The 25,082-nt window shown below is 34.0% G+C and overlaps 1 protein-coding gene across 1 annotated transcript in view; it reads left to right on the forward strand.

The window, feature by feature from the left end:
- LOC129278099 (FH1/FH2 domain-containing protein 3-like) overlaps positions 1–20,028 on the forward strand; it is a 96,500-nt gene extending 76,472 nt beyond the window's left edge. Inside the window, exons 34-43 of the mRNA XM_064095682.1 lie at positions 3,538–3,696; positions 4,965–5,147; positions 5,706–5,825; positions 8,035–8,196; positions 9,115–9,230; positions 10,047–10,121; positions 11,052–11,244; positions 12,144–12,267; positions 13,568–13,723; positions 16,104–20,028. Of these exons, the coding sequence (XP_063951752.1) occupies positions 3,538–3,696; positions 4,965–5,147; positions 5,706–5,825; positions 8,035–8,196; positions 9,115–9,230; positions 10,047–10,121; positions 11,052–11,244; positions 12,144–12,267; positions 13,568–13,723; positions 16,104–16,192 (1,377 nt within the window). The 3' untranslated portion in view covers positions 16,193–20,028. The remainder of the gene's footprint in view (positions 1–3,537; positions 3,697–4,964; positions 5,148–5,705; positions 5,826–8,034; positions 8,197–9,114; positions 9,231–10,046; positions 10,122–11,051; positions 11,245–12,143; positions 12,268–13,567; positions 13,724–16,103) is intronic.
- The last annotated feature ends 5,054 nt before the right edge of the window (positions 20,029–25,082 follow it).

Here is a 25,082-nt window from a genome sequence, read left to right on the forward strand (position 1 = left end):
TTACGACTAGATATTAGATTTGCTTTTGTTATTATAAGGATAGTAACAGATTGGAACATACATGTAGGTATTCATACAACGATTTAGAACATTACACAGATATTCCATGTCTCAATATTATAAAATTCTACTACGTTTTATTCCAATTGTATTCTGTGCGGCGGCCTTTAAATATCTTGCTCTTTGTCAAACTACAGATTTTATTATCCTTAAATTGCTTTTATCAATATTTTGTACACGTATATGAATTTATGCATTAACTTTATATACATTATTACTATATCGCTGTTTGTGAGTTTGATATTAGTTTTCAAGGAAGGAAGTGCTTTAAATTATACAGTGCTGTTCAAATAATACCTAAGGTTTATTTACATTGAAATATATTTTCATATCCATTGAGTTATGTTGACTTGTCATTCAAATTTGAAATGACTTCAAAATTGTTGAAGTTTCCTAGTACGTGTAGGTATATGATCCATGCTTTTATCCCTCTCTTTAGAATCCTGCATTGTGGACAAACTACTTGTATATTACAACTTAAATTACCATTATATATCATTGCAAAATCAGTTTAACTGCTCATATATAGCAACAGAACAAAATTCAAGAATTTGTATTAACAAAGTCCCATTCGAGCAAGCCAGTTTACAAACAAGTAGTATGCAAATTAATTGGTGAGAAAATCAGCAAAATATGAATTAAGTATCGATTTATATCACAAAGATTAAGATATATGCAAGGTACAATATGATAACAGATGTGCAATGAGCTTGAGGCACAGTTCCATTCATTTTCTCTCTGAGTTGAATAATATTATTTATGAAAGTTAACAAAATTTAGATTAAATAGAAAGAAACGGCAGTTACCAAGTTTTTGGTTTATGTCTAAGATAAGGAAAATTATGCATTGTGATTTGAGTAGAAAGCCCCCATCCCCCCCCAAAAAAAAAGTATATTAGTGCAAATTCAAGTGTTTTAATTTTACATGTATATATATACTTGAGCCCCTGCAATGCAATATTTATCAGCAATTCTTCAAACATATATAAAAATTTCTATTTACCTGAAAATATTTTTGCAGCTAGCCTTGTCCTTAAAATATACAAAAATAATGTAATAATGAACTTAGAATAATAAGACCTTTTTTATTGTGTCAATGAGATTGTTAATATTGTCCAGAGTGTATGTTCACTCAACTTCCTGGCATCCAACACACAGAGCCGATGATCACGGCATTGCAATACTCTTTGTCACTTTTTTTGTATACAGAGTTTATTTTTAAAATGTTAACATCATTGCTAGAATTGCCATAATAGAGTTACCCTATTTTGATTTTTTTCTCAAATAATGATGATATTAGCTTTTTTTTTATGACAAAATTCCAGTAATCATCTTCTGGAGAGAAAAATATCTAAAAGGTCTTATTATATATACTGCCTGTAGCATGTCCAAGTTGAAAGGTCTTTAGGCATGATGTACTGCCCGAGTACTAACAGCCCCCCTCTTCTTCTCCCCCTATTTCTCTTTTTCGTTTTTGTCTCGTCTTGTCTTGCACTGGCTGTTGTAATCTATTTTGTTTAATTTTTGTGGAAACACAAAACAAAAAAAATGTCTCTGCTGCCTTCTATGCAACGCACGTGTGCACACATACACTTGGTGTTCAACCGCTACTACAATACTACTTCTACTACTCTGCTACAATTATACTACCGCAGGATCATCAGGTTTGTTATATTTTCATTTTTTATCAAAGCCCCAGTCCCAGGTTTCTTATAATGATATTAATGATGATGAAAATTAATGACTATATCTTGAACACTAAGAAGTTTCCATATATATATATATAAGGAATATAAAATAATAATCGTAACTTTCTCGGTCCATATGAGGAAAAAGATTAGGTAGAAGAAAGTACATTTCTTTCATATTCATCACTGTCTGATGGGATTTTTTAATGATTTAAATTCCTGAATTAGAAAAAAAGTTAACAGGATAAATTGCTGTTTACTATTAATTCCATGGGTACTTAACACTTTCAATAAAACTATATTGAATACAAATAATAGTAAATATAATTTTTTTCTGTCTATAATACTATTGTTTTCTGTTGTACCAAATAGTTTAGGTCAATCATTATGATATTGAATATTTTGGTAATGCCTTATACATGTATGATACAACAAATCAACGAAAGGTGCCAAATTATTCAACATTATTGCTAAAAACTACATTTGTTGTTATAAGTTACCTGGAACTGGGACTGGATCTCATTATCCATTTCAATGTTTATTTGTTTTATTTCTTTATGTTTATTTTATGTTGGTTTATTCATGTTTATTTATTTTGTTTCAATGTTTATTTTTCTTTATAATTATCGTTTTACTACATTAATTTAGTATTGATATTGTTTATCTTGTTTGCACCAAAATGAATGTCATAACATGCACTAATGAACGTTGAATGCCTAATGATTAGATCTCAGTACAGTGTTTTAATTTAAGCTTTAAACTATAACAAGAAAAAGGTGATGTTCTGATATATTCTATTACTTATACTTGGCATATATTTCGCTCTTGTTTTTTTTTTTTTTTTTTTTTTTTTCAAGGAGATATCTTTTGGTGATTTAGAAGGGTTATCTGATATTTCTGGTGGAGATGAGTTGATCATGGTTTAAGAATTGGTCTTTTTAATCTTAAATGTAGATCTTTGATTGAAATATTCAGTGAATTGCAATTCATTGCCTGTTTAATCAGACTGATCTATTCACTGACTGTCATTTTGTATCAACCAACAGATTTAAAATCAATTGGTCCAAGTTTAGTGTGGAATAGTTTTAGTTTTCAGTTCTTTGTTGTGTGGTTGAATCTCAGGTGTTATTGCATTTCCAAAATTGTCTTTCTGTAGATAGAATTCCAAATTTGTATATAATTTATTTAGCAATATTCTTAAAGAGAATTCATTAGTCTTTAATCTTAAATAGTATTAACACAGTGTTGCTTTTCTGCAAGTCATTGATAGAAAGAACATTGCTCCCTTTTGTAATATAATTGAAAACACAAATTGGTAATAATACCATGGAAGTGAAATTTAATGCTCTGATTATTGTACTGGTGATGATTCAGATAAAAGAACTTCAATTGTAATTATTATTATTATTATTATTGTTATTAATGTTATTACCGTTATTATTATATTCATTTTTTTATTTTATTATTATCATTATTATTATTATTACCATTATTATTATTATTATTGTATTCTTCTTCAGAAGAGGCATTATTTCAATACTGCATGCTACTGAGAAAGTATCTATTATCAGAATTTAAAAAAAATACAGTGATATTAGAATGTTTGAGAGCCAGTGAAAAAATAAGTATTTCACACATCAACAGACTTCATTTGTGAGTTGCAGAACAAATCTTTTTGTGAGGAAAAATGAAAAGGAAAAGAAGATGGTGGATGGAAGAGATCCTCAATAAACTACCAATGAAAATGATTCAAATTCTAAAATAGAATTCTACTTCCCTCGAATCTACAGAAAGCGATGGAGGCAAACAAGAAGAACTTCATCACGGTGCTAGATCCGAAGAAATCCAACGCAATCAACATCGGACTAACTGTACTCCCACAACCACGGTCCATCAAACAAGCTATCTTGAATATGGATAGCATGGTGATGAACAAAGAGGGCGTGGAGGTGAGTATGAGGAGTGGGAGGAAGGGTAACATGAAGTATAGATGGGGGTAGGTGTGAGACCAGTTTGGAGCAGTTCCAGAGAATTATGTACTTCAAGTGGTGGTTGTGACTGCCAAATGATCACAAATTAATGAAATAGAAATTTGGCATCAAATTGCACTTAAGTTCATTTCATTTCAAAAATAATGAATTAATGGCAATGTAGTAGTAGTAGTAGTAGTAGTAAAGGGCCCTGTCTTACAAAGAGTTAAGATTGATCTGATCATCTTAAACTCAATGAAAATCCATCAGTGTCATAATTTGTCCTCCAGGTGATTTGCATGATGTCCTTTGTAAACAAAGAGAAGCACACTGAATTCTCAAGAAAGCAATGAATGTATTATACATCACATCTAGAATATATTTTGAACAAACATGCATTATAGATGTTGACGTTGCTGGCTTTCCATAGTTGTGGTTGATTGGATCAATCGTAACTCTTTGTATGACGGGGCCCTGGTTTTAAATCTGGTTTAGTCTTTGACTATGGGGATGTCTGATCGATTCATGAAATTGAAAAAATTGAGGGCGAGTTGAGAAGAAAAATGGGTTGGTGAGACTTTGGTCAGGACATATCCACATTAGATTTTTGACTTTCTTAATTAAAGGACATATGCACTCAAACAAATAGTGGATTTAAATAAAAAGAGAAAAATCCAACAAGCATAACACTGAAAATTTCATCAAAATCGGATGTAAAATAAAAAAGTTATGACATTTTAAAGTTTCGCTTATTTTTCACAAAACAGTGGTATGCACAACTCGGCGACATGCAAATGAGACAGTTGATGATGTCCCTCAATCACAATTTTTGTTTTTTCTTGTTTGAATGATACAATATTTCATTTTTTACAGATTTGACAATTAGGACCAACTTGACTGAACCATATAGTATTAAACATTGCTTATTCCACATGTTCAAGAGGTTAATCGTTGTCGAACATGACATTGAGGAGAAAATTAGAATATTTCGTATTTCATATAATAAAATACAAAAGAAATAGTAAGTGGATGACGTCATCAGTCTCCTCATTTGAATACCGAACAGGATGTGCATATAACTGTTTTGCGAAAAATGTTATAACTTGTTATTTTACATCCGATTTTGATGAAATTTTCAGTGTTATGCTCGTTGGATTTTTCTCTTTTTATTTAAATCCACTTTTTGTTGGGGTGGACTTGTCCTTTAAGTATAATATTCCTGTGATCAATTTATTCTCCACACCCAGAAACTGTTGAGTATGGTACCATCCGAAGAAGAGGTTGCTAGGATACAGGAAGCCATGGTAGCAAACCCTGATGTGCCTTTAGGATCAGCTGAGCAGTTCCTTCATATGTTATCAACCATCAGTGGTTTGGAAGCGAGACTCAATCTATGGCTCTTCAAAATGGACTATGATAACATGGAAGAGGTATGTAAATATGTAATACTTTGTCTTCAAGTAATATGCTGATAGTTGTTAGAATGGCATTACCTCATATCTCTTTTTGTGATAGAAAAAACACTTCCTTTTGACATTCGCAGGAGCAGATTATCTTATTAAGTAATATCTTGCCATAATCCTAGCTATTTAATATGAAGCTTCTACACCTTTGTCTCCTGGGTATAAAGTGGCAAATGTAAATTAAGACTTTTTCATAGCTCATTAGTACTATGTCAGGGACTAATCCCAAGACCTATGTAATGTCTTATACCATATAGGTCATTATACCATTACATATGTCAGGGGCCAATCCCAAGACCTATGTAATGTCTTATACCATATAGGTCATTATACCATTACATATGTCAGGGACCAATATGAAGACCTATGTAATGTCTTATTCCATATAGGTCATTATATCATTACATAGTTTGAAAGGTTTAAGCATTTAGAATAAAGGAATATAGATACTTGATTCGATCTGCATTAGCTTTTAGAAAATTCTTTAATTGTTCTCCTTTCTTTTGATTACGCTGTGGTTTACAGGAAGTTGCAGAACCAATGGCTGACCTGAAGAAAGGCATAGAAGACCTGAGAGAATCCAAAACATTCAAGAAGATCTTATCAACATTGCTTGCCATTGGAAACTTCTTGAACGGCGGAAGAGTAAGTCATTTGTTCATTATTCGATTCTTTATCTTCTAGCGCTTTTTTTTCTGTGTAATTTACAGACTGGTATTTACTGTGAATATTAGTATGATAACAAAGGATACTGATATAACCTTTTCCCTCTCTCCTTTTTAAGGGGGGGGGGGGCAGACAGGGTAGTAATTGCTACCACTTTGAATAATCAATATTGTTTTTAATAAGGGTATGCTCTTTTTCTTTGACATTTGTTATAGAAAGTAACCAAAGTTAAGACATTGACACTTTTATTCTGAATCTGAATATTTCACTTGTATCAATGCCAAAACGTTTGGTAGTTTCATTCTTAGTTGGTTTGAATGAAAGGAAGCATCATTACTACGCTTCATACACTTGCTACTTTTGTGCATGAAACAAGTGAAATTTCTTGTGGTTTTTGTATTTGCTAAGTACTTCAGCTCTCACAATATTCTCCTGTTATTATCGGCAATTTTCAGGAGCTTGCTTACCTTGCCGATAATAGTCAAATATTTTACCAATTGTTTGTGTTGCTATTGATAGAATCAAATTTTTAAAAGTATTATTAATGATGATAGATGTTCCATATCACTCAAAACAATTTCCTCCCCCTCATCCATTTGTTATTTTCAGACTGTACGTGATAACAAGTTCTTTAAGTATAAAGACCTGATATCAGGAAGCATGCAATGTACAACAGGGCTTTATACTAGCTGGGGGCTCACTTAGTGGTTTGGAATCATCAAATGACCCCGAATATCAGCGATGTTGAGCCCTGTGTACATTTCAGTTTGTTTATAAATATATAAACCGTACATATAAATAAATATACTTTCCGTATAATGATGAAATGATTAAGTGTACACGTCAAGCATGAGATTTCAGTTTGCTTCTTAGTTTTGATGAGACAACATGTAAAATTACATTTAAAATGCCTTTATTCTTCAACCAATTATGATCATCTGGCATTGATTTTGACTGTAGACATAAAAATAATACTTGTAAACTAAATTATTTTGTATTTTTAAGTGTTATCAAAGAAATAATTGAATATATGGTATATTTTCCCTGAATACCATTTTTCAACAAAGAATTAATGTACAGAAGTCTTTTTAAAAATTATTTCCCACCATTTCTTAGTTGTTCTACATGAAAATCTTTTTATGCAAATCGCTTTGAATATCTAAAATCATAGAGCCATATGTGTTTATTAAATTGTAATGGTTTCCAGCTTGTTCTAGAATTTTGAACCATTGCAAGTATACAATGGATTCTCGTAAACAATTTAATAAGATTTAATCATAAAGTTCTATTTTCAATTTTGCTTTAACTAGTTAGATTAAGCATGAATTTAATAAGAGTGCTGTGTGTTTCCAAAGTTCATTTCCTAACCATTTAGTACAATGATATTCATGTGAAGTGTACATTTACATGTGTATAGATGATAGTGTTCATTGAATGAATTCTGATCCTTTCCCAGTGGGAGCATGAAGTATCTAATGAATTTTTCCAACAGTAAATAAATTATTACAGGAATGTAAGAAGTAAGATGTATTTTTTTATCATGGCATATTTGAATTGTTTGAAATGAAAACAAAACTTATTTCACTGATCCAACTCTCATATTTTGATTGATTTTTTTATTAATTGATTTATTTTTACTTCCAATAGATAATGGGATATTTAGGTCCATTGTTTAAAAGTAGTCTGAAAAGTCTCCTTATTTTTCAGAAAGCAAAATCGTGAAGAAGATTCAATCATAATTTTTATACAAGATACCTCATACAAGTGTTCCCAAATCTTAGAGTACCAGGGGGACACAAGCTATTCATTAATACCTGCAGATTTACAGGAGGTTCATCACTTTATAACTCTTTGAGAGTTTTGTAAGATTGTCTGGTTATTCATGATGATCTGTAAGTTTGAATAATTTATCTATATTGGGTACCTATGTGATAATTGCTGCAGATAAGTTCAGAAAATTACCTTACTCAGGATTCTCCCACAAAGAATTTTCAATTATTACTTTTATTTCGCAAATAAAAGCATCTCCAGACTGACAAGCACTATTATATTATTTCCAGTGACATATCAATGGCTGGTTTTGACTTGGTCTTGTTGGTGCGGATGTAGCATTGATATATGTACATGTCTTGCAATGTCACCTCCATATGGTTGAGTCCTAAGCAATTTTTCCTTTGGTTTGATTTAGGCTGCTGGTTTTAACCTAGAGTACTTGAGTAAGGTTCCTGAAGTCAAAGACACAGTCCACAAACAATCGCTCCTTCATCATCTTTGTTCAACGGTCATGGAACAGTTCCCGGATAGCTCGGACTTCTTCTCAGAGGTTGGAACTATCTCAAGATGTGCAAAGGTTAGTGGAGTTGTGACCTTTGATGGCGATGGTGATGGTGGTCATGGTAGTGAATGTTCTGGTGGTGATGAGCGAGATGATGCTAGTGGTGGTGATGGTCATTGTGCTGGTCTGTTGGTGGTGGAGATTATGATGGTGATGTGATGGTAAAGATGATGATGATGGTGGTGGTGATGATGATGATGGTGGTGATGGTGATGATCATTGTGCTGGTCTGTTGGTGGTGGAGATTATGATGGTGATGTGATGGTAATGATGATGGTGGTGGTGATGATGACGGTGATGGTGGTGGTGGTCATGATGATGATGAGGAGGAGGAGGAGGATGATGATGATGATGATGATGATGATGGTGGTGGTGGTGGTGGTGGTGGTGGTGGTGATGATGATGATGACGATGATGATGATGATGATGATGGTGATGGTGATGGTGATGGTGATGGTGATGGTGATGGTGATGGTGATGGTGATGGTGATGGTGATGGTGATGGTGATGGTGATGGTGATGGTGATGGTGATGGTGATGGTGGTGGTGATGTTGATAGTGGTGGTGGTGATGTTGGTGGTGGTGCTGATAGTGGGGATAGTGATGGCGATGATGTTGATCATGATCATGATGATCATCATCATCATGATCATGATGATGATAATGATGATGGGGATGATGATGATGATGACGAGGATGATAAGGATGATGGTGGAGGTGGTGGTTGAAATGGTGGTGATGATGATGACGACGACGATGACGATGCAGTGAGGATAACGATGAAGAAGAGTGTGATGATTGTGGTAGGGGAGAAAGTGACAAGGATGATGATGATCCGGTGATGGTGATAATGATTGATCTTGATCTATTTTGTAATTGACCACCATTTAACTAAATCTCCTTTGGATTTCCCATTCTTCTTCTTTCATTAAGGTTGACTTTGACCAACTAACAATCAATCTTGCCAAGTTAGAAGAACAGTGTAAGGTGTCATGGGACCATCTTCAAGTCATTACGCAACATGAGAAAACATCACAGAATAAAAACAAGTAAGTATATTCCTAGTTGGAGCAACCAAATCCAATTTATATTCCAGCCGGTAACAGATGCATCTTTAATTCTGATGGTATGAAAATGAAATATCAACAGCAATGTAGATTGATAATCAAGCTTGACCATTATGGTCTGTAAGTGCATTTCATGAAATATTCTCATTGTCATTAGTTGAATGAATTCATGCTGTATATATTCCTCATTCTGGGTGGGAATGTTACAAAATCGGTTTACTCTTACATATCTTGACAAATATCTACCAGTATCTTATGATGTTTCAGTCACTACACTTGACCTGCCACTGTGATTCAAACCTTTGACTAAAGCCACTTATAAAATTGTGCAGTAATATGCATGTTAATGTCTGACTATTAGCTCTGTAATACAAGGACCCAGCATTATTTTTTTTTGGACAATTAAGCCTTTTTAAATTAGAACTTTCATTCAGTTTGACATTTTTTGTTTACATACTGTATCTCCTGAATAATACCTTTGTGAATATTTATTGGTTATGATTGGCTGATTTTTATATTTTTTATGAATAAATCAACTGCCTGTATCTTATGAATATGTCAAACAGGGGCTGTGGAACCGGGAAGGGTGGGGGGGGGGGACTGGGAGGGCTTCAACCCAAAAACCGTGTTAAAAAACATGAAAATTACCATCTGATTGTGATAGATTTTTTGCATGGTCTGCCAACCCCCCCCCCCTCCCTGACCCAGCATTATTGCTGCTGATAAATGTTGTTATAATCATTGATATTGTAGTTGTTATTGGTGTTTGTGATGTTTTTATCTTTCCTTTCTTGCCAGGTTACATGATTTTCTACAAGATTGTGCCAAGAGAATTATAGTACTCAAGATAGTTCACAGAAGAGTGAGCAATAGGTAAGCATGTTATTTTATTATTGCTAGTCTAGTTGACACTGTATGATATCTGTAAAAAGGGCATCATTTTATGAAGCATGTTAGCACGGACAAGTTGTTTTTCATGGACAATTGCAAGATAATAACAACCAGAGACCTGAGAAGCATTTCATGAAGCACATGGTTAGTGATTTGAACAGACAACTGTTATAAGCTACTGAAATCCTTGCATCTGATTGGCTCAGAATAAATTCATTGATGAAAATACCTGACCAACTGTTTCATGAAATGCTCCCCTTTGCCTCTCACCAAATCAATACCAAGAATTTCACTGAAATAGAGCAGATAGTTTTAGTCAGTGTTGACATTTTTTCATTTACTCTCGGACAAGTTTGATAAATGCATACAAAGACTTTGAATGAGGGAAATCCATTAAATAATCACCATTTTTTAGTCGGACCCCCTTCCCATTTTTGTCCGTTCTTACTTTATTTCATGAATAGCACAAGCCATTATAATTTGAGAGCATTACAACCATTTATATGAACTAGAAAACAAAGATGAATTTCTTTAGGAAGATTTGCTGCACTCAACTTAGGTGAGGTGAATGGGTACCCGGTAGGAAGAAATTCCTTGAATGCTTGAGCACCTAGGCAGCCCAGCTAAAGCCGGGGTAATAATAATAGCAGGGCCCACTGGGAGAACAGTTTTCAGAACTGAAGTGGCTTCCCTGGGTAAATATACCTATATTATTATTATTATCCCACATGGAGGATATCAGACTACATACTTTATTGAATCAACGTAGGGAAAACAAATTATATGTTGACAAATAAAATCCACAAATAGTTATCTGTTCTAAATTCTATGTTTTCTTTCATCAGCGTTCTTCTATTTGTTAGTTTTGAAGTCCTTCTTAATTTCCATAATGACTATTTTTCCCTTTATCAGATTTAACAAGTTCTTATTGTACCTGGGTATGAGTACGAGTGCAGCCAGGGAGGTCAAGATTAGTGATTTCTGTCGTATCATTAGTGAGTTTGCTCTGGAGTATCGTAGCGCTAGGGAACGCATCATAGAACAAGAGAAGAAGAAAGCCAACCATCGGAAGAGGAACAAGACAAGGGGCAAGATGATCACAGAGGTTAGATTTTTTGGTTGTTTGATGTAACATATTGGTTATTTAGAAGTTACTCTGGTGGTCAGTAATAATTAGTATTGATATTTCTATAGTGCCTTTCCACAAAATGCAAAACGCTTTGAGGTACCATCCCCAGTTGGCAATTGGAATAAATTTCCCGGGCAGTTACAGATTTGGTCTTAAACCCGGCTCACACTAAGCAATTCGTTGTGACGCAATTTTTCAAGAAATCGCATTTTGCATTAAATATGAAAGTTCCAAGAAGTAAAATTATTTTATTCAATGTTTGGCATAATGTAAGGAATACTAAAGCTATACTTTTACTTTGCGGCAAGCCCTGTTGTCGGAGTAAAGTACAAATCAGCTTCAAGTCGCAGCCGATGATGACATCATTACGATTTGGATTTGAATTTTTTTTAATTTCATTTAGGGAGGCTCAAACTGGACTGAATTTTGATTTCAGTAGTCCTACCACTATTCTGAACTCTGATAAGATTTCATTAGTTGGAATGTCCATATCAAATGTGATCACAATTTCTTTGAAATTAGGATCGCAACGAATCGGATAGTGTGAGCCGGGCTTTAGTCTAGTGCCTTATCTCATCAGTCTTGTATTTTCTGTGAAATCTTTCTCGCTTTTCAATATCCCATTGACTACCCGCACAATTAAGGGTCCCATAACAGAAATTGATCTTATACTTGATTTTCATGATTCTAAATTTTGGTCAGTGCACTCAAACATAATAATTTGTTCTACAAGTAATTCTTGTAAAGCATAGTGTTACAGGTCCGTCCCAGGTGATTTTTGTACAAAGGTTAGGGGAATTGCAGAATTCAGTCACAGTTAAACAATTATTTCTAATAAATTTGAATTCTATTTCTTGATACAAAAAAAACAACAGAACTTTTCAATTAGTAAAGACAGTGCAGAGGATGCCAAGTTAAAGGAACTACTTAGCACCCAGCAAGGAACAGCGCCGGGTGATGAGACGTTACAGAGCAGACAACGAGCTAGACCTTCAATGAGTACGTACATTCAAACCTACTTTAACTCTTTGCCCGCTTTGTTTGACTTGGAGTCGCATACAGCAGACTGCCAAGTTTGACTGAAATCACATTCTATTCGCAATACACACAGAGTGCATTATTAAGTCTATCGTTCATAGACATAATCACAATAGTAAAGTGTGCATCGCATTATACTGTGTTCACATAAAGCTTTTCGTTGCAATAAACCAATCAAAAGCTATCGGAGCGGAATTGGCATCGTCCATGCAAAACCCCTCTTCAGGTTGCGCCTTGAAATCAATGTGGCACAGGAGTGATTCTGTCCGTGGCAGGCAAAGAGTTAATCATCACCTTTGATCTTTCGGATTACTAAGCCATTGTTTATCTGCAACAATAACAATAGTTGTGGGAGTAAACTACCACTTTTCCAGTAATGTACTGTTCAAAATTTGTTTAAAATATTGATATTGGGAAAAAAATAATCTTGTTGATGTATGAAGGATTTGATAACAGAAATAATGATTCTATAATTTACAGTTGGATTTGGAGTTTTCATTTCATTATGTGCATGTTGAATGTGTTTTAATCATGTTCTGTTCAAAATGGAGCGTGCAAGTTTAAATGATGCATACGTATAAAAAAATAAGGAATATTGTTTGAACATAAATATTGAATTTTCATATCGTAAACGTGCATTAAATTCTTGAAAGGTGATATGTTTGTATGCTTATATTAGTATGCAGGCATGATAATATTACTGATACATGGTTGAATGAAAACAAATTAAACAAATACATATTTGAGTTAAGTATTTATTCAAATGATACTGCTTGTATCTGTGTTGTGTAATAAAAATGATATTAAATTTCTGCATTTTGTGTGCATATTACAAAAATGTACTAGTTGTGCACTATTTATCACCACAAGGCTACTGCATATATATGAATTTAATTGCACAAATTTCTTGTAAAATTTACATGTGTTTAGATAAAAGTAATACTCAACTGTTAATTTTCTTAATAGTGATATGCAAGGTTTTTATATTTTAGAAAAAAAAATTATTTTCCAAGGTGGTTCATTATCTTTGGATTAATATCTCGAATAGTGCACTTTTGGCTGGATCGTATCTTAGAATGCTATTATTTTACCAATTAATGAAAAGTTTGAAATCATATACTCATTACCATATTTTGATCGTGCATCTTTTTTTTTTTTTTATAATCTTATTTGCATGACCTCTTGCATGATCTTTCTCCAACCATCTGCAACCTTGGTCACTTCAACCTGCGCATCTTGAATGACTGGTGCGCCCTTGTAGGCGGCCGTCTGAACATGAGCATGACGGCCGATGAAGAAGTGGCCGATGAACAAACTGACGAAATGATCCAAATTCTTGTCAACACAGCCAAAAATACCAGCTCACGATCGGCCCCGCGAGAGCGTAAACGCACTCGCAACACCAACCGGAAATCTCGTAAGTAACGAAGTGCATCCGTACGTGGTGCATTGTGGGTATGGAACCATGACGCATACTTCCAGTAGGGTTTTTTTTTTTTTAAAGTGCAATGGAAAATTCAAATTTCCATCATGTTGTAGAGTAAATAGAAGAGGTATATCATGAAGCATATCACTGGTGGGCTGATATAACCTTGTATCTCAAAATTTAAATATTTCTATGACAACTCAGAATGAGGTAGATTCTAGAGTTTATAACATGGGTAGCAACCTTCTTTACCTCAGGAGACTGTTTTCAGATTACAAGACTGCCACCATTGGTATGATTTTAAAATACAGCCTTTTTTAAGCTGACCTCAAAATTTTTAAATTTTGAGATTTTTTCAGCCTGGCCATGATATGCGATATTACTCTTGTGTATGATATCCTTGAAGAATCAAATCTACATATATTTATTTCATACATGAGCAAAAATCAGTTTAATTATGACTGCATGGTATATAGTGCATTAAAACAGGTTCTTAATTATATTCCATGTATTTTCAAGCATTAGAGTTGGCATGTATACAATGGCATCTTGATTTAATAGAAAGATAATTCTCGTTACAACTGACATCGTGTTTATGACCGAAATACCTGTTTATTCATAATTCACTAGTCAATAATTTTTCAACTTCAGATGTCCAGGCAATGAATACAATTATTTCCATTAATACAGGGAAACTTAATATAATTTCAGAACAGGAACAATACTTGCAAAATATCTTTAAATACCGGAAAAACTGACCTTTTGTGATTAAAAAAAATCCCTTCACTTTTCAGACTGGATGTTGGCAGATATTAATTCAAGGAAGTTCACATAGTCAATAAGTTTGAAAATAATTCGATGAATGCATTAAGTTTTCTTAGAAAAATTGAGTTTATCTATGTTTCACTTTTTTGGTTATTTAAAAAAAAAAAAATATGACCATTTTATGACCCAGCGGGAATCATGGTATGATTGAATGAATAATGCATGCATCAAATGCAATTTTCAATATATGGGCATACAAATGAGAATGTATTGCGTTTGATCAAATTGATAGGTTACAAGTCAACAGGTTGATCCAAATGATAGTCAAATCTTTAGCCTTTATTTTTATTCTACTCTATCTAGTATCTCATTGATGATTGGATTTATTTGCAGGGTAAAGGACAATCAAACTAAAAAAAAAAGTTTTTTTTATCGGAAGAAGAAAAATCAGACAAGTACATGGGTGAAAGTTTGCACAAAATCGGACAAACAATAAGAAAGTTATGAATATTTTAAAGTTGCAAAAATTGGTAATTGCTATAAGCATGAATACTTTGAATTATCCACATTGGTGATGTCATAGTGATGTAAGGCAAGGACTACTCTCCCATTTACTCCAATACATAAAATTGTTAAATTGTCGTTTTTTCAAAAGTTTTATTTTTAACTATATTTTTCTTTCATGAGGATATAATGCATTATACTACATTGAATATAGTTGGATTACTGCCCCAGGGGAATAGGTACTTGAGAGAAAACCACAAATTCTTTACAATTAATTTCAGGCCTATTGGGGAAAGATGTCCTTCCAATTGTCATAATTTACTTATCCAGTTGCCAATTTGAAATTTACATAGTTTTAGGATCTTAATTCTAAAATAGTCATAACTTTCTTGTTGCTTTCCGATTTCTTTCAAACTTTCACCATTTGGTTTAACTTATTTTTTCTCCTTTCCCACACAACATTTTATGACCAAGGTTGAATTCCCCTTTAAATCTACACCTTGTACATCTTCTTATTGGCAATGAATACGCTGCTCTGATTTTTTTTTATATTAATCTTATGAAAACATATATCAGGCAATATGTGCATGAGAAAGTTTGAAAAATTGGGGGGGGGGGAGGAGATGGAATTCACACCAATAGCTGTTTAATATGACACCCTTTCCTTACTATTACAAAGACCTGCACACACTGCCCAACCTGATTGGGCCATTCTAAACAAAAGTTATTGATTTTTCCAAGATTTTCTTATTCCAGTCATGTATAGCTGATTGTTTCTTTGTGATCACTTTCAAATCTTCTCACTCAAATTGGTAAAAATATCTTTTAATGTCTATTGGTAACTGTCTAGTAAATTTATTACCTGGAAATAGTATAACAATACTGTACAATACAATACGAAGTTAAAAACCTTGTAGGAATGTTGAAGAAAAAAAAAACCAGATGAAATGCCATTAATAATTGGTAAATAGTCAAATTTCACTACAAGTACAATTAATACCTTTTTATATGATTATAATTGACAATTGACTGGTTGCACATTAAACCAAAATCTGTGTGCTGTTTTCATATTTTTGTGATTTATTTTGATCCCTATTTACAGTCAGGAGAACATTGAAGAGTGGATTGACAGACGCGGAGAGACAAGCATTGGGTCTCTTACACGCCAAGTCCTCGGAAGTCCACGTATGATGACCAACTGCCTCTGTTCCTATGCTAAAGACTGGTATACCCCCTTCTATCCACTGCCGATAGCACATTGCATTATTGGAGAAAGACCTTGGGCGCGTTTCATCAACATTTTCATCCAACAAGTTGTCAAATCTGACATCTTTCCCTGATGTTGATTGGCTGAGAGGCACTGTTATTATGGTAACTGTCGGATAAAATGGGACTTGTCAGATAAAAAGTCCAACAAGTCCTCTTTCATGAAATGCCGGTTTGACTGTGAGATGAGGTTGTTGAGTGCATTATAGGTCACACGCACCAGATTCTTCAAGTTTGCATTATCATCTTCTCAATGTCTGTTCGGGCCAGAAGGCTGTTAATCAGTCACCTAATGTAACTATGTGGTCCCTGTGCAAAGTCTGTGGAAATTATGGAATTCCAGTCGTCGGGTTAATATCTCAGATGTGCCCTTCGAATACTGGGCTTTGTGAATATGTCTTTATCCGGGGACCATAGAGTATGGATTAAAATCCCTACAGGTTCCATAGGGATAATCTTGTTGCAACGACGCTCAGAATCCTGAAAGAGAGGATATGAAATGATTGAAATGCACTGCAGGATCGCCTTGGGTGATTCAAGTTTGGTGTTGGGTGTCAGTGTCATTGTCAGAGCATGAATCAGGGTTGCGAACAACACTGACTGTGATTCTGCAAGACTGATACCAACCATGCCATTGAGAGCCGAACACCAAGTGACATTGATCCAAACACCAAACTCACCCAAGTTTGATGTTATGGTTATTGCTGTAACATCTTCTAACACTAACTCCAACTTTTAACACTAAACTTTAAAACACCCAGTGGATATTTCTTGTGCATCTTATACATTTGTGTTATGCTACCCATTTGGTAATGGGACTCCTACTCCGACAATAATATTTAACTTATCTTTTGATGTATGTAAATATTCAAAAGTTGTGCTCAACTAATTATTGCAAAGCTTTATCCTATGTCAAAGCTTTGCTGTTAACATATCAGGATAAATGTCCTTTTATAAGAAAATATTGTAATATTGAGCTATTTTTAATCCAAATAAACCGTTTCTCTGCTTGGAGAACAATAAACGTGGCCTTAGAAGCAATCTCTATCAGTATTTTCTTGAATGAGGGCAAGTCATAATGTGAAAATGTGTGATGTGATATGAAGGGGGATATCATGCTATTGTGGCATTATAGATACTGAAATTGTTTTATGCAATCATGTGATTTGATTAAGAGGATAATGGATCAAATCGCAATGATAATCATCACTTTGATACCAGCTGAGAATGCACAAAACTAACAATGGATATTTATGAAAGAAAAAATATTGTGAACCAGGAAGTTGAGCTTTCTTTTCATCTATTATTTGGAAAAATTGTGATGTTTCATTGTCTTTATTTCACAAAGAGTTTTATATTTGCAAGTGGGTATAGTGGGTGGAAGAAGTAGTGTGCAATTTTGGTGTTTACCTTGTTCATTTTAATGTGTGTGTCTGTCTCATTTGAATTTACAAATCAGAGATATTTTGTACATTTTAAAGATATGTTAATCATCCTCTCTGCCATGCCCTATATGATTATGCTTGAGAAGCAAGGAATCGATACTGATTAAAATAGAACCTATATGTTCTTGCTCTTCGGCAGGAGTATTCAAACAGAATTATGATAAAAACCATCAGTGGTAAAATTTTCATAGTATCGTAGATGCATTTTATTCTGAAATTGAAAAGAAAAATAAATTTTACAGAAAATTACATATATAGATCTGCCACAAGTTGTATTCTGAGGGTTGTCTGAATGTATCTGTTGAAGAAAAAGGAGAAAATTATTAATATCATTTTGAAATATCATCATATATTTAAGACCTTTCCAGTGCAGTTTGAAAGTTGAATGATCTATAGTTTGACTTAAATTTTTTCTGGAATTCATTTTTGTTTTCTTTCTGTGCGTAATTGCACAAATTAAAAACAGTAAAACATATAAGAAATATTGAATAAAAAGTTTGAAAAGAAATAGAATGACAAAAAAAATTGATGAATTCTATTGTCATAAATATGTTGATAAAATATACTGTTTTTCTATGCAAGAAAATTATTGAAATTTGTCTATAGAGTTCTGTTCTTCTGTTATTCATATCAAAAATAAATATTCAAAAGCATGGGTTGTATATTTTCTACTTCGAAATGAATTTATAAATGTGATTGTAAAGAGATTTCTTTTTTGTAATGTAAATTATTGTACTTACGATATTTTATCTCATCTTTGCATTGCTTAGAAGGATTTTACCTAATTGCAAAATTTGCTGAAATCCGGAAATGTTGTCAATAAAAGACCCATGTGGTTGTGGCTTTCAAAGAAGGAAAGGAGGGAGAATAAGAAGTAGGAATTCATCATAAAGGTCTACAATTCATGATTTTGTGTTTATGTAACTCTTGTTACTATCTTATCTCGTGTTGTTATGATGAAACTCATTGCTATTTAAGATGATGTGGCATTTGTAATGATTTTACTTCCATATATTCATTACTGACTTTTATAGCAATTAACTATATGCAATTGATGAAATTTACAATTTAAATCAACTACATCCCACTTTTCTTTTTTTGGTATCAAGTTCTTATCAACTACATATCGATATCAATTTTAGCAGGGTGTTAATTAAGCAAAACAATTGTGAATTGAAGAAAATTCTCAGAAGTAAGATATCACTTCTTTACTTTTACCAATTACCATCACATCATCATGAATGGGAATGACTAAACAAACTTTCAAAGATTTCATCATCAAATATAATAATATGATAGCGTTGGAAGTATCGTGCTCAAAACATGAATGGTAGATCTTTTTAGAAGGATTTATCTACATCTCTTGTAAATGTTGAAAGTCTCTGAGTTTAAGGTGTGTTCTGATTGGGTATCAGTGTGTTGTCGTTTCTATTATTATATATAAACAAATCAGGATGTTTTATACATTTATGGAATATATATATGTTATTCATTACATGTAGAAAGCTTGCCTTAAATACATTTTGCAGGTGATAATGGTTTTGTTTTGTCCATGCATGGCACATACATTGTTTTATTTAGATCTATCAGATGTTCTTTTTTTTTGTTTTGCATTCCATTTCATTGTTCAGTACATCTGAAAGATTAGTTTTTACTCTTAAGTCACCCATATAGGATTAATTTGCTAGTACACTTCATTTATGATACAAAAATGATTTTATTGTATTCAATGAGAAATACACATAAACCATCATTGGCCTGCATCCATTTCATCCTGTTTATGACAACCGCTACTCTGCATTTTACCATCAAAGCTAATTTCATTTAATTCATACCATGAAAACCATTACATGGCTCTAGCCTTTTGTGATAGCCCATGCCACAGATCCCCATAAGGTGATGCTTCAAAAGTATTGTCCTATAAACATGTATTTGATTAGCTGTACCTAGATAGTTGCCAGAAATGTTTTATTTATTTATACTCCACGTGCATGAACAATTTCTTTCTTAGAGTACAATTTTGTGTAGATTGTGTGCAATTTTGATGTGCAAAACATGTGCCTGCAAATTTTTACTCTATATTTCATAATAAAAAAACCACAATTCTAAGGGTTAAAACGGTCTTCTGTTAGTCCCAATTTCTTTTGATGCTTCTGGGGTTTCTTTCGCTTCAAGATTGTAATCTCCTAGACGCTCATATTTGTTATTGTCACAATCATTTTGCAAAGATGTAGATGAAGATGTCACATTTTAGAAGAAAAACATATGAATAATAATAAAATAAAAAAATGTGCTTCCATTTTTTTCCTTGAATAACGTTTCTGTTTCATTTTTGTTTTCTAAAATTTTCTTCCAATAGTTTTTCATGATAATGAAAGTATTAGGAAGTTATTGATAGAAGAGAGAGAGAGCTTTTTTATCGATGACAAATACAACAACCTCTTGCAAGCCAGTTGGATCCTACAATGTGATTGGGTCAGAGCAACTTGCAATTGATTTATATAGCATTTGTTATTGATAGGAAGTTTTGTGAATCAGAGCCCTGAGTAATATGAGGAAGAGGAATTTGTAGTGGTAGGAGAGAGAGAGAGAGAGAGGGAAACTGACATAGTTTGTATAAGAATATAGACATATTTAATTTTCCGATCTAAAGTTGTAAATACCGTTGTCCCAAGCGGTGGCACAGCATATGCTCCAGCAACAATTGCTCCGGGCTTTATTTTGTCTAAGATGTAGGGTTAGCATTTAGGTTGCAATAGGGTTTTATATTAGGTTCAGGATAGGATAGTGCTAAATCCAGGGTTGAATTTGGTCATTTCGTTAGTGTTTGGTATTTAAATCGGAGCAATTGTCGCCGGAGCAAATGTCATGGAACCCTCTCGGGCTGCCATGTAGATTGAGACGTCTGCACTTACAAAGTTATGCGCTATATATGAGAACTGGGGAAAAGGGAAAGAGCGAGAAGAGAGAACAAAATATAATTGCAGATATGTATTTTAGAGGACTTGAAGATTGTAAATTACATTAATGTATATTATTAGGTGGTTGAAGTAGACAGGGAAATAAAGAAAAACGGGGAAAGTGAAGAGGAAGAAGCCGATTTATTATAACTTTTTTAAATCATTTATTCACTTTCATTTCCGAAATCGTACTTGGGGTGCAATAACCTCAAACAATATGAGACGATTTAAAGAAAATGTCTAGTCCAATTGACAAAAATATTAATTAAAATTCCATTTTCAATTTCCAAAAGGATGGTTTTAAAATACAGACTGATCTCATTAATGATATTTTATCATCATGCGTGTATTGGTATGGCCATCTTTTTGTTAGAATGATAGGCAAAGGATAGAAAGATAAGAGGGGGATTATAATAGAGGAGAGTGAGTGAGGGGGCACATTTTAATTCTGTTGGTTTCTTCGCTCTATACGGTAAGACTTTACTATCGTCTGCTCATTTGTTGTCATGGGCGTGTTTCATAGCAATTCTCGATAATGAAGGATACAGCGTAAATTATGACGTATAAATAAGGCAGAATAGTACAGTAATTTGCTTGGTCAATTCCTGATAATCATTACATTCAAATGTAAAAAAATCAAATAGTCAAAATACATCCTTTTTAATAACAGGGATATGTTATTGGGAGGGGGTATCTTCCAGTTTCGAAAGATTAAAGTAGGCAAAAAATATAGACATTTTTTAAAATATTATACATCCTTTAATAATTCACCTAGTGAAAAAAATCGTAGCAATAGTTACGCTAACAGAACTTAATAAATGGGTTTCAGCATAAGCGCGAACGCTCCTGTAAAGAATTAGAAGAAACTCTTAAGATACTTTATTAAACTTAAATACAATATTCGACAATTGAAATACCAAGACGGATAGAAAAGTAAATAAATAAAACAGTAAACAAAATTTGAAAATTCGAATTATGAATGAATAAATTATTTCTATTAATGATTAATGAATATTGTAAATTAATAAACAGAAAGAAATGATTATTTAATGAAAAAATCAATAAAAACAAAATTAATCGACGCCTTGTATTATAAATCACTCACTAATAGATTTCAAGTGATACTATTTGGAGCTCGGGCAGCTGGCTCTGCTCCCTGTGTAACATCTTGAATGTGACTTTCACCTCGTACTGTTTACATCACGTGACATCATAGGTTCAGGTGAAAATAGGTCAGTTCTGACGCGATGTGCTCATGCGCATTGCACTCACTCCTTGCGCGGAAGTCAACAGTGCAATAACTGATGACGTCATAAAGAGCTACGCGCTCGTGGTGCAGCATTTTACATAAAGATTTAGCTATTTACACCTTACGACTGTTCGCGATCCGATTTTGGAACAAATGGCATTTTGCTCATTTTCTGAAAATGTGAATGGAACATATCATCGAAAGAATACTAATGTAACCATTTTGAAAGATTGCAAGCCTTCATTTAGGAGAAAAGACCAAATTAGTTTCAAATCGTAGCCAATTGTACGACTGCTATGACGTCATTACGACTAGAAATTAGATTCCCTTTTATTAAAAGAAGGATGAGAGCATAAGTCACAGATTTGAACATAGGTATTCGTACGATGATTTAGAACATTACACAGTAAGATATTCCAAGTCTCAATATTAGCATCATATTCTACTACATTTTATTCTGAAATCGGGTCGCAGACCAATCGTAAGGTGTGCAGTCGCCTTTACACCGACTGCGTTTCGCTGTGTCTCTTGTTGCAATCATGAGATTTAAGCCGTGAGTAGATAACTTACGTACATGTACTTAGATTTAATACTTTCTACATAAACACCTAAAATCATATAGTTAGCACGAGTATTCTGAGTACTGATCAGAAGTCATCCTACTTCTACAACATCAATGCTCATATTCTCAAACACATTTCCCAAGAGAGTACCTTGGAGTCATGCTGTCTGAAGACCGTAAATGGACCCCTCACATCAGCATGACAACGAAGAAAGCGAACTTCATCCTGTGACTTCTTCGGCGAAATCTCCAGTTATGCCCTGAGAAGTGTATACGTACAGCCTACATCTCTCTTGTACTGTCTCGTCTCTCGAGTACGGAGCCTGTATGTGGGATCCATACCTTCAGAAAGATATCCAAAGCCTTGAAAGGGTTCAACGCAGAGCTGTGAGGTTCATCACAGGAGACTACACATCTCGCAACCCAGGCAAAACTAGCGTACCTAAGGGGGGACAGGGGGGCAGATTGCCCCCCTGACGAGTCACAAGCAAAAAAAAGAAGCGAAAAAAAAGGGGGGGGGGGAAGAAAAGAGGAAAAGAGAGAAAAAAAGGGGGAAGTGAAAAGAAGAAAGAGTTTAAGAGAAAGGGGAAAACAAAAAACTGGACCGCAGACTGTCGGAAAAAAATTATAAACTGTCAGGCACACGGGGCTGTTCCAACTGATTCGGTTTGTTAGTTCCACCATCTTTGTCGGTAAATGTCAATTAAACTGTACACTTTTATCGGTAAATTGTGATTTTTACGCATTGCGACTTTTAGAGCTCTCTGTACCGATAGTGAGGACGGACTGGGCTGACCAGGGACAGGAAAAAGTTAGAGAACAACTTTTAGGTAATATAATTATAACAATAAAAATTTCGCGCGTAGCGCTCGCATCAATTGTTTAGTTGGATACCTATGATAAATGTCTAGTTTTCAGGTTGAAATATAAAAAATGTTCAGCTCGCACTTCGCGCTAGCGTCAATTGATTAGTTAGAATCCAATTTGTTGACGGTTACAAAAGTGCTTATAATATCCAGTTCTTAGGCCGGAATATCAAAAATTTCAGCTCGTACTTCGTGCTCATATATACTGTTTAGATATATCCATCCTGTTCATAGTTAAATGGAGTGCTTAGAATGTCCGGTTTTCAGGTAGGAATATGAAAAATCAAAAATATATCATTAAAAACCAATTTGTTCACGGTTACAAAAATTGCTTAGAATATCAAGTTCTTAGGTCGGAATATCAAAAAATTCAGCTCGAGCTTCGCACTCGCATAAAATTCCATCCTGTTCATAATTAAATGAAGTGCTCAGAATGTAAAGTTTTCATTTTAATATAAACATTGCAATTACCACTTGATTAGAAATACATCGATCACGATCCAATACATTTCATTTCTGGAATGATATACAAAATAAAAATAATTAATTTCGACAATAAAGTGCAATCGCCCAATAGCAAAAATCAGTAGTAGCAAGATCCCAACTGTTTTATTGGGCACCCCCTGGGTAACCTTTTCCATCTTCAGTGCCACTGCCAGACCTGACCTACACATTAAAACGTGTAAGGGGGGTTGGCTGCAAAATGCAGGGCAACGAGGACTGCGAGGTGCCCAAATACCCTCGTGTATTGGTAATTTTATGACCGAATGTATAATTTCTGCACGTTTCACATCATGTAAAAAGGCTAAATAATAATTTAAAAAAATTTTCGCTCGCTTCGCTCGCTCGAAAATTAAAAACTGTGAAGTTGATATTTGGGCAATGATTATCAGCCTCCCCTCTTGAAAAAATTGTGCCTACATACGTCCATGCCTATACAACCCCCCCCCCCCACCTTGCTCATCCTTGTCGCTTGCCCCCCTGACGAAATATGCCAGGTACGCCACTGCCACCATTACCAGCATGAGAGAAAAGCTAAATCTGCCAACACTATCCTCAAGCTATCAAGTCCTGAAGCTATCTTTCTTCTTCAAGGTGGTCGAGGGGTTGGTCCCAGCCCTTTCTATTGATGATTTCTTGCTTAAACCAAGACCAAAACGACAAGTCAAAACTAAACAATTTAAAGACTTTCAAGCACAGAATATCTTAGAAAGACAAGAAGTGAACCACAATAAAGGTTACACTATCCACCCAACAAACACTGAGCAATTAAAACAATCATTTTTTTTTTGTGAGTACCCCGTTGGCTTGGAACCATCTCTCACCTGACATAGTGAACAGCACATCACTAAAGGTGTTCAAGTCAAAGATCGAAAAGAGCCACCTATACGATACGACTAGATATCACCGCGCCCTCTCTCACCCGCTGCATTTGTACCATTTGCTCCAATATCCAGATCTAGATCTTGCCCTTATTTCACTTTGTTCAGTATTTATTCATCTATTTTATTTTCTTACAGCAAGGTATATCAGTAGTTGAAATATAAGGCCCTGCATAACATAGAAAACCTTTATGAAAATACATGCACATTGCATTAGGAACCCTAAAAATACAAAACTTCCAAAAACAAACTCCATCAGTAAAAATATGGAGAAAATAATTATTCTTGATAATTTTTTTTGACAAAACAGATCCTTGTATCACACTGAACAGAATATGTTGACGTAAAATA

Source organism: Lytechinus pictus, chromosome 2 (assembly GCF_037042905.1).
Source record: "Lytechinus pictus isolate F3 Inbred chromosome 2, Lp3.0, whole genome shotgun sequence".
Taxonomy (NCBI): Eukaryota; Metazoa; Echinodermata; class Echinoidea; order Temnopleuroida; family Toxopneustidae; genus Lytechinus; species Lytechinus pictus.